General features: G+C 34.6%; 1 protein-coding gene across 1 annotated transcript; it reads right to left on the bottom strand.

Annotated features, from left to right (window-relative positions):
* Window positions 1-5,414: 5,414 nt before the first annotated feature.
* LOC137817992 (uncharacterized) lies at window positions 5,415-6,791 on the bottom strand. Its single transcript, XM_068621218.1, has one exon. The coding sequence runs from the start codon at window positions 6,789-6,791 to the stop codon at window positions 5,415-5,417; it is 1,377 nt and encodes a 458-aa protein (XP_068477319.1).
* Window positions 6,792-11,554: the final 4,763 nt, after the last annotated feature.

Below are 11,554 nucleotides of genomic sequence, written 5' to 3'. Positions count from 1 at the left end.
TATTATTCACTTTAATATTCAATAATTTCATTACAACTTATCCATGTTTTTTATGGATTAAAAACGAAAAATCTTATAAATTATTTATAATTTTAGTTCTTAAATTAGATACAATTTTTTTAGATACTAAAATACATCACTTTAACAAATGAAAATAATTTTTATTTAAATTCAATTTTGTTAAAATATATGATTGTTAGTATGAATAACTTTTTTTCTCTTAGTTTTTGTACATGTTTTTTAAAAACAAAACATTAAACCTTAAACATAATTGATTTCAAAACATTCACACCATTTGTAAGTAAACAAAATTACAGACAATTTTTCTATCTTAATCTTCCAGTGTAAATTTGTTTCAATAATGCTAAAAGTTCTCATATTACCAAGGAGTGAAGGTAAAAAATTGTTTATAAACACTCTTCTTTCTTAACTACTAAACTATTTTTTTTTAAATGTGACTAAAATACTAAACTTAAACAATACTTCAAACATTGTGATTGAATGAAATTAATAATATTTGAGAATTAATTATAACAGAGTTGGTTGTGTGAGTTGAAAGTGAAGAATTGGTTGTGCCAACTGGTTTAGTGAAGATAGACAGGTATGAAAGTTTGATTCTTAAGGCTTTTCTCTCCTTTTGGGGAAGAAGAAGAATGTTATTAAGCTGTAATAGTTCCATTTTTCTTTTTGTTTTTTGCATTATTCCCATGGAAGGTGGTTCCTTTGTGATAAGTTACGTGCAAGCACTAATTATTGATAATTGATGTTGACCAGGCAAAAGAAAAGAGAAAGTAGCAGTAATGTGGTTGGAGACAGAAAAATTGCGTTGGAAAAATGTGGAATTATTAGATTCGAGGAGTGTTTTGTTTCAGTTCCCACCTGTTTCGCCGTGTGTTCTTGTCTTTATTATAAACTACAAACACAAGTTTCCCTGCGTGCCCTGCATGATCATCACCTCTCAGTTTTCGTTTCAAATTTAATTATGCTCACATAGTATTATGATAGTAATATTAAGGTCAAATTGTTGTATCTGAAATATTATTTACTTCAAAATTTAGAATTCTATTAATTATTTATAATTTAGATTTATAAAGAATGTGAAACTATTAGAAATATTTGAAACATATTTTATTTTAAAAAAAAATTAGTCAACAAAAACAACATTTTTATTCATAATATGAAAACAATATGATACACATAGACAATCCATTTTTGGATGCATGTTTTTTTTTTTTTAAATTATAGTCTTACTATAATATATACAATCACAATAATTTATTAAAAAGAATTAACTTCATTATTAAGATTTCTTTTACTTGCAAGAAGTCTAAACACTACCTTTTTATTTCGGCAATAAATTAATAAAATAAAATGAGACACTTTAGGGGTGTCTCAACCCATTATACATAAGTCATACCTGGTTAAAACTTTCAACACACCAAGACAAAGAAAATAGATGCTCCACTTACACAAAGAGCATAAGCTTTGAGCCGCCCCTACCCATAACAACACTCTTACACAAAGAACCTTGTCTTTCAGAAAACAGCCCCCGCCCATAACAGAATTGGTTCTACAAAAAACCAGCTGAACACAAAACTTAAAAGTTACAAACATAATGACTAAGTGAGACTCTATCCCTGATGTCCTTTTACATCCTTGGTCTCTTAACACTTTGGCCTGCTTCCAAAATAACCTGCAACATTTAAAGCTTAACAAAAAGATTCCTAGCATATGATGTAAGGTTAGCTATTAGAAATTTAGCAAGCTAACAACAAAGTGTTTAAATGCTTCCTCCCTTCTTTCAACTATGAGTGATGCTTGCTTCCAATAACTCCATTCCACTCCCTCGTAAAACTTTGTTGGTGGGCAAGCTACAGTAAAGCATAGTCCTTCCATTCTGATTTTAGTCTTGATTACCTGCACCAAAAGAGCATACCTTTCACGACTCGCAGCCATCACAAAGACTAAAATATGATTGTACCACTAAGTGATCAAAACACAAGAGGGAAAAAAAACAAGGCAAACAAGATCGTGTAAGGTAAATCATGCTTTCAAACCGAAAAAGTTACCTAGTTGCCATATTAATGCAAGTTTGCGGGGATAAAATCCAATCAGAAAAGGAGAAGTTTACATTCCTTATTTTATGTTTCATCCATGCCTAGGATTGTACCTGTGCCAGGGTGAAGATTTCATCTGCATCACTCTTTGCTTGGTTAAAAATAACTCTATTCCTATGCTTCCAAATGCACCATATCACGGATTTCCACAGACTTCTCCACAACTTATTACCCTCTTTGTTAAAGCACGAACAAAAGAATTGGTCAAAGTGGTTTTCCAGGACATTGTGGTTCACCGTACTAATCCCAAGCCAATTACTGCACATGTTCCATACTGAATTTGATACCTTACACGTAATGAGGATGTGTGAGGTTGACTCTTCCTCCCTCCCGCATAGGGGACAATATGTATCACTCATTACTATCCCTTTTTTGTGAAGATTCTGCTTCGTAGCTATCCTATCCAACATGGCCCTCCAAATGTAGAACTGAGATGAGGGCATTACTTTTAGATTCCAGAGATCAGCGAAACGACCATTTGTATTCCTATTCCCATTATATGCTAACTTTGAGTATGCTGATTTTACCGAGAAGTTGTCAGAGGATAAATCATTCCATAGCCATGAGTCCTCCTTGTCTGAATGAAGGGATACATGTGCTATACTTGTCATGAAATCTTCTACCATAGGTTTTTCCCACTCAAACCACGCTCTTCTCCAGCTGAAATCCCACTCCCAAACCTCTGAAGACCATTTTCCGAAACTGACAATTGGTTTATCATTTAACAAGGAGTTTTTGTAGATTCTAGGATATCTCTCTTTGAGTTGAGTATTGTCTAACCACTTATCTTCCCAGAATTTAAACTTTGATCCATCTCCCACTTGCCAAATCATATTTGATTCGAACCAACTATTGTCCTGATCGAAGATGCTTACTTTGGATAAATCCGTCCACCATCTAGATTTGTGCTTATTTCGAGCCGGTATATTTAAGTTTAACGTCCTCCAAGATCCATACTTTGATTCTAAAACATCCTTCCACAAGCCAACCTCTGGGGACCTCAGTTTCCATAGCCATTTTGCTAGGAGGGCCTTATTAAAAAGGTCAATGCGTTTAATACCAAGGCCACCTTCCTCTTTTGGTTTACATATGTTCTCCCAACTACACCAAGCAATTTTCCTCCCTTCTGCTCCCCAGTCCCACAAGAAATTCCTTTGTAGCTTAATAATTTCCTTGCACACCCCAACCGGTGCTTTAAAGAATGACAAGAAGAATAATGGTATGGCATTGATAACGGATTTTATGAGACAAACTCTTCCCGCGAAGGATAAGTTTTTGCCTTTCCAAGCCGACAATCTCTTTCTTATCTTTGATAACACTGGTTCCCTAAAGGAGCATTTAGATGGATTGCCTCCTACAAGTAGACCTAGATAGGTGAAGGGTAGTTCCATTATGCTACAATGGAGGATTTCAGAGTACATTTTGACCAAGTTCCTATCCACTCCAACTGCGCCTATTTTACTTTTGTGGAAATTTACTTTAAGGCCAGAACCTAACTCAAAACATCTTAGCATAGCCTTAATAGTCAAAATGTTTTGCATACTTGATTCACAGACGAATAAGGTATCATCAGCAAATTGGAGCAGATTCACCTCGACATTTTTGTCTCCAACTTTAATTCCCGAGAATAAATTTCTTCTGGTTGCTTGATTTACCAATCCGGATAGGCCTTGGGCCACAATTAGGAACAAGAAAGGTGCCATAGGATCCCCCTGTCTTAAACCTCTCGAGGGTTTGAATTCTTTTGTTGGACTACCATTTACCAGTACTGAGATAGTAGCAGATTCAAGACATTCCCTAATCCACTGAATCCATTTCTCACAGAATCCTAATTTGCCCATCATATAGAATAGAAACTCCCAGTTGACCGAGTCATAAGCTTTTTCGAAATCCAGCTTCATAATTACCCCACTCCTCCTTTTTCTCTTTAATTCATCCACAACCTCATTGGCGACAAGGACACTGTCTAAAAGCCCTCTATTTGATAAAAAAGCCGATTGTGACACTTCTATGATCTTCTCAATGATTTTCTTAATCCTTATTGATAACACTTTTGTCAATATTTTGTATAAGCATCCGACTAAAGAAATGGGTTTGTACTCCTCTAAGGATTGAGGGTTCTCGGATTTTGGAATCAACGTTATGAATGAGGCATTACATCCTTTCGGTATTTTTCCTTCTTTATGAAAATATTGTACTGCACCAATAACGTCATTTTCTAATAATTCCCAGTACTTCTTTATAAAGCTGAAAGATACACCGTCTGGACCAGGGCTTTTACTGCTATCACAGTTCCATATGGCTTCCTTAATTTCTTCCTCCTTAAAAGGTTCAATCAGCAATTGATTATCTGCTTCTGTTAAAGCTTTGAATTCAACATTATCCAATCTGACCCCGATGTCCTCTTGTGCTGACTTCTTTGTTTTGTAAAAATCCTTGACTATTTCCTTTACCTTAATCGGGTCTTCCTCCCAGGATCCCGAGATCAAACTATGTGCACCTTTAATCTCATTTCTCATCCTCCTCCATTTAATAGACGCATGAAAATATTTGGAGTTTGAATCACCCTGTTTGAACCATGTTGCCCTTGATTTTTGTTGTAAAAGAGATTCATTTCTCATGTTAATAACCTGTAATTGGCTCAAAAGTTCCCTTCTTTCCATAATCTTATTATCATCCAGGTTATCTACATCATCCAAAGAATCTAACTCTTGTATTCTATTAGTGAGCTCAAGCTTAAGCTTGTCTGTATAACCAAACACCTCTTTGTTCCACCATTTTAGATCACTCTTTAGCATTCTCAACTTGTCCATTATCATTTGGATATTATTTCCATGAACTCTATAGTTTTCCCACTTCTTTTTTACAAAGCTATCAAAATCCTTATCTTCTTGCCACATATCTAAAAATCTGAATGGTTTTGGCCCCCAATCCAATACCTTAGATTTTAAAATCAAAGTACAGTGATCAGAAATATTTCTATCCATAACATATAGTTTGCAGCCCGGCCAATGTTGTAGCCAATCAAAAGAGGTTAAAAACCTATCAAGCCTACTCTTTGCCTTTCCATTAGGTCTATACCATGTGTATTTTCTACCAATACTAGGAATGTCAACCAGCTCCATACTATCAATAAAGTTATTAAAAGCTTGCATTTCTTTCTTATTACTTCTGCCACAGTTAATCCCTTTCCTTTCATCAACCTTCCTTATTGAATTAAAATCCCCCAATATGCACCATGAGTTGCAGGCTTCCCTTAGTCTTATAACTTTCAATTCATCCCACATTTGAATTTTCTTAATTGTTTGCGTTCTTCACGCTTGATGTGTTTGCTTGATGCCACGTAGGTAAGTTAGGGTTTTCGAATACCTTCTTTTGTGAAAGAAGATTTCTCTGGAAGAAACTTTCTTCATTCACGCAATCACTACCTGCCCTATACGCTACAGTAGCCTTTTCCTTTGCCATATTTGTGCTGCCTACGAGCCTAGATGTAGAAAGTGACCGTTTCTTGTCACCATCTCCAACGGCTCCAACAAGGATGTTCACCGATGGTTGTTCAATAGTGTTTTCCGGTGAGATAACGGTTGCGTCCTCCGATTTGGGTTTTTCATTAGCCACTATTCTCCCCATTTGTTCTGAGCATTCTGATTGCGATGACAATTCCTCCATGGGATCCCTTATGGAAAGTGAATTTGTGACTGAGGAATTAACGTTTCCGCAACGGCACAAACACGGGCTTTCTTGGTTCACCTCTTCTCGGATTACCACGTGATAAATGATGACATTGATCCTAACCTCTTGTATGAAATCAATTTTGTGTCCTATTATTGTTCTCATTTGGACCCTTACATATTCAAGATTGATTCTGGATGTAGCGTTTTGGTCAATTGAGATGAACATTCCATTGGTGGACGCGATTTTTCGAAGGCAGTCTTCGTTCCATAATGAAATAGGGAGACCCCAACATCTAGCCCATACCACTCTGTTGTGCGGATATTCGCCTTCTAACCATGGTGTTATCGAATCAAAAACGGTTTCGAGCCATGCTCTGTTATCTTCAACGATCTTTTCAAAGTCGCATTCTTCGTCACTAGAGATAAGCACCACATTGTCGCCCAGATAATTCGTTTTTAGAGTGCCCATACCTTCCAAGATCATATTTTCTTGCAGATTGACCAAATAACTATATTCACTTACTTTGCCCACCAAGCATTTGTCTAACCATTCCTTATTACTTACCTCAGAGGTTATATCCATACCCTTCCAGAAAACCCCCGAATCTGCTCTTTGATTCTGTTTCTTAACCACTTGTGCATACATTTGTGTTGGTTCTTTTCTACGCCATACTTTCGACACCCTGTTCACTGTTGGAATTTGTTGAGCCCTCATTTGAATTGTGTTTCCTTCCATATTCACGTGGATTTTTTGATTTCCGATGGTGACGGCGTCTAGTTCTTTTTGAAGTCTCTCTGCGTTTCCCACATCAAAGAAGCGAACAAAACCTAACCTTCTACCTCTTCGGTCAATCTTCCTAGGGATGAAAACTTTTTTAACTCTTCCCCATTTGTGAAAGATCCTCCACATCTCAGATTCACCATAATTGTTTGGGAAGTTTGTGAAGAATAAGGGTGTTTCGTTCTTATCGTTATGCTCAAAAAATCTTCTAGCATTCATGGTTGCCGAGACAGTTTTCACGGCCGGAGATGACGGTTATGTCTAGACACTACCTGTTACTGGTTGGATAATTGATTTTTCTTTCTCGACATGCTTTCCTTCTTCTCGTGTTCAGGCTTCAACTCTCAGTTAAGTACACTTGTAAAAGGTTTTTCGATACTCAAGTGAGTATTTAATATTTGGTTGCGGTTAATGTTGTAACAAATATTTGTTTTGTCTAATGTGTTGTTTATACCATTTGTATGGGTTGTATCATTGATGAATTGTATTTAATGTGTATGTCATAAAAATGGAACTACCTGATTTGTCACGTATCTCTTTTTACCATTAGGTATCTATACTAGCCGATCGAATGACCTTCGATATTGAGTATTACCTGATCGTCTGACCTCGGTAAATTTCTAAATGGGGTTATTACTAATTTTTTTCATGTGTAGTATTATTTGTTGTAAAAAATAGTCCATACACCACAATAAATAGTTGTTATTCAACCTAAAAGAGTTGGTGTGTTTTTGGAAAAAAATTCCATAACCTAATAATATATTTTCCTTATATTAATTCCTATAAAATCTTATTTTTAGTTTATGGAGAATTTTTTTTGTCTTTTTTCTCTCCTAGAAATATTTTGTGGATTTTTTTTATTAAAATACGTGTAAGCATTTGTTAAAAAGTATTCACGGATTTTATCAATCTATGTTTGTATTTATGATAGTTAGTTAAAATAAAAGCTTAAAAGTGAACAAAACTGAAGCCAAAAGTAAATTATTTTTTCACTGAAAATAAAATCATTGATGTATTTTTTTTTTTACACAATTTTTTGATAAAATATTAAATATATATATATATATTTTATTTTATTTTGTTGAGTCTATTATGTTGGACCTGTATGTAATCTGTTTTACTCATAGGCCAGTTAGTTTTTACTTTCTCTGCAACCCTCTTCTATATAAGACACAACTTTACTCTTTCATTATTCATTGAATAAGATTCAGCTTTCACACGAACGTTTCCTCTCCTCTCTTCTCTATTCTACTCTGCTTCACTACTTCCTTCTGAATCACCAAAGTTTCCTTTTCCCTTTTCTGTAATTGCCACTGATTTCCTATAATATGGTATCAGAGCTCTTCATCGTGAAGAGCTTTGTTGCATTTACTCTAATCTCTCATTCATTCTTGATATTTTGTTCTTCCGCAATTTTTTTTGGATCTTTTTCTCCTTCTATTGACTAACGAGTTTTTCTTTTGCAATTTTGAAGCTCTGGTTTCAATGGCTACGGAAAACCCCGATCAAAACGAAAACCCTAACCCTAACCAGAATAAAAATCCCGCTCAGGGTGACAATCTTGCTCAAAACTTCTTATACTTGCACCCGAGTGAAAACCCTGTGACTCCTCTCGTATCTCTAGTTCTTGATTCGAAAAATTACCACTCTTAGAGCCCCTCATTTATCACTGCGTTAAGTGCAAAGAACAAGTTAGAAATTATCAAAGGTGTGATACCTGAACCCTCTGAATCTGATCCCACCTTTGCATCCTGGATGCGCTGCAATAACATGGTAACGTCTTGGCTTGTGCATTCGGTTTCTGTCCCCATACGTAAATGTATCATATGGATGGAAAAAGCATTGGATGTCTAGAATGACCTTAAAGCTCGCTTCTCACAAGGTGATTTGTCTCGTATTTCTGACCTTCAAATGGAGACATCTTCTCTCAATCAAGGTGATCTTTCTGTTACTAGTTATTTCACCAAACTTAGGGTTATCTAGGATGAATTAGATAATTTTAGACTCGATCATGTTTGCAACTGTAATGATTTTTCTGTTATTGCCCAAAGTAAAAGAGAGGAGCAAGCCATGCATTTTTTACGTGGCCTTAATGATTAGTACAATAACATAATGCCCATGTTCTTCTCATGGAGCCTATCCCTGCTATTACTAAGATTTTTTCTCTGGTTGTTCAGCAAGAGGTTCAATTTAAGAATAGTGTTTTAGTTGCTCATGTAAAAAACAATAATTCTATTATTCATACCAATGTCAATTATGTGACCTGTTCTTTCTGTGGAAAACTGGGTCACAATGAAACTGTATGTTTTAAGAAAAATGGCTATCCTAACCAAGATGGTAAGGGGTTAAGATCTGACAACAATAATAAAAATTTTTGTACCTACTGTAACAAGAATGGGCACACTGTAGATTTTTGTTATAAGAAGCATGGATACCTTCTGGGTATAGATCTCAATATGGTAATTTTTCTCATGCCAACAATGTTGTTGCTCAACTGTTGGTGGTCAAGATCAGAATAAAAATAATGGTAGTGGTGACATCCGTATTACCCAAAGTCAGTTCCAAATTCTTTCAAATTTTTTGAAGAATGTAAGTGTCTCAAATAGTCAAACACAAGTGAACCAGGTTGGTACTATTTCTGTCGATCCTCAGGATCAAAATTCTGTTGGGACAGGTAATCTTAATGGATTTCGAAATGTTATCTTCAATAAGCATGCTTGGATTCTAGATTCTGGTGCACCAGATCATGTTTGTTTTGACCTATCTAATTTTGCATCATATAATCCTATTAAACCCATTATTATTAAACTTCCTAATGAAAATTTTGTTATTGCTTCCTACTTTGGTACAGTCTTTTTCAATGATAAATTTGTTCTGAAAAATGTCTTATATGTGCCAAACTTTTTTTTTTAATTTGATTTCCATATCTTAATTGACTACATCTCTTAAATGTGAGCTTATTTTCTCTTTTGCTAAGTGTTTAATACAACATTCCATAACCAAAGACAAGATTTGTAGAGTTGATGTTGTGGTTGGTTTATATGTCTTCAACAAAGCTGACAGAAATATTCTAAGCTGTGCTACAAAACAAACAAATATCTGGCACCTCAGAATGTGTCATCCTTTAGAATAAAGGTTAAAAGTTTTACAAACCTATTATCCTAATATTCATATTGATAAAGACTTCATTTGTGATGCTTGTCATCAAGCAAAACAAAGAAAACTTTATTTTTCCCTAAGTGATACTAGAACTACTCAGTCTTTTGAATTACTTCATATTGACATTTGGGGTCCTTGTTCGGTTGTTTCTATGCTTGGTCATAAATTTTTTCTTACTATAGTAGATGATTTTACTAGGTATACTTGGATTTTTCCCATGCATAATAAGTTTGAAGTCAAGACTAATGTTACCTGATAAGTGCCTAATTTTAGTAATATTTCATATTAAAATATAGGCACTTATGAGAGTTTATTGCTAATTTACATATAAAATAATCCTTAATTTATGAATTTATACATTTTTTACAATTTTTATGATCTTTATTTGAATAAGAGCATTTTATTCCCAAATTTGGTGTTAATTGTAGGTTTCTGGGGAGGATTGAAGATTTGGAGTAAAGGGGAATGATTTGAGCTAAAAAGAGAAAGTTGGAAGGTCCCAAAATGGAGAAAAGCGTCGAAAAAGCCAATTTTGCAACAGGAGTATCTTGCTTGAGCGAGAATGCTCCAGAATTATTTTCGGAAATCAACGTCTTTCTCGCTCAAGCGAGAATTCTTTGCTTGAGCGAGAATGTGTTAGGCAAATTGGGCCTTTTTATGTTTTATCACTTAAGCCATCAACGCGACACAGGAAGCGACTTAACCCTAAAAAATTAGGTTAAATAGGGGGTTAAAGGCTCAACCATAGGGTACGAGATTGGGAGGAAAACACCATAGAGTGAATTGTAACCCAATTGGGAGAATGAAATGTGCTAGAAGTATGCGTGGCTAATTCTACCCTTTGGAATTGGGAGTAATCTACTCGAACTCTTATGTATTAAGGTGATATTTATATTATAATATTTAGTTCTTGATTGTTTATTGGTATTGTTGTTTTACTTCTAAATTCCTGTGACAAATTGAGAATCTTAAATCTGATTAGAAATTATTTTTAGGGTTCTGACCTAAACAATAATACTTAACATATTTGAGTGTTAGGAATAGACTTGAAATGTTAATTGCCATTAATGTCTGAGTTTGATTATAAGTTGTTCTTATAATTATGAGAGAGATCGATAGTTAGGAAACATTGTTAAGGATTTTATATGCGAGGAATCAATATAAATGACTTTTATTCGGGCATCAATTTCAATCAAAGAACTTAATATTAACATGCTAATAAAAATATGAGAGTGAGAGAGATGAAACCTAATCCCTATTTTTCCAACTTGAAGCAACTAATTCTTTGTCTGTTTTCTTATTGATCATTACCAACACAATCACTTCAACACTCTTTTTAATTGTTTTGTTTTATATTTAACGATTATTTTACTCGATAATTCACTGTTCCTTGTGGGATTGATATTCGTCCTTAGGGACAATTATTACTTCTGACAACGCGGTGCACATGTCGTAGAGAGTCATCATTACTAATTTTATAACCTATGCTGAAAATTAGTTTTCTACCAAAGTTAAAATCATTCGCACTGACAATGACATTGAATTTTCCATGAATGATTTCTTTTCATCCAAAGGCATTATCCATCAAACTACTTGTATTGAGACACCTGAGAAAAATGGCATTGTCAAGAGAAAACATCAACACCTCTTGAATGTTACTTGTGCTTTACTTTTTCAATCTAGTCTTCCTACTATTTTTTGGTGTTTTGTTGTGCAACATGCTGCTTTTCTTATTAATTGTATAATGTTACTCCCTATGAAAAAATTTACAAAAAATTGTGTGATAATTTCTCATCTGCGTGTTTTTGGATGTTTGTGCTACT

The sequence above is a fragment of the Phaseolus vulgaris genome, chromosome 10, assembly GCF_000499845.2.
Source record: "Phaseolus vulgaris cultivar G19833 chromosome 10, P. vulgaris v2.0, whole genome shotgun sequence".
Lineage (NCBI taxonomy): Eukaryota > Viridiplantae > Streptophyta > Magnoliopsida > Fabales > Fabaceae > Phaseolus > Phaseolus vulgaris.
The sequence above is the reverse complement of the archived record's forward strand: the minus strand, read 5'-3'. Positions and strand labels throughout refer to the sequence as shown.

Bases quoted from the DNA above. Each gene is read 5' to 3' on its own strand.
- LOC137817992 (XM_068621218.1), bottom strand. From the start codon at position 6,791: ATGAATGCTAGAAGATTTTTTGAGCATAACGATAAGAACGAAACACCC.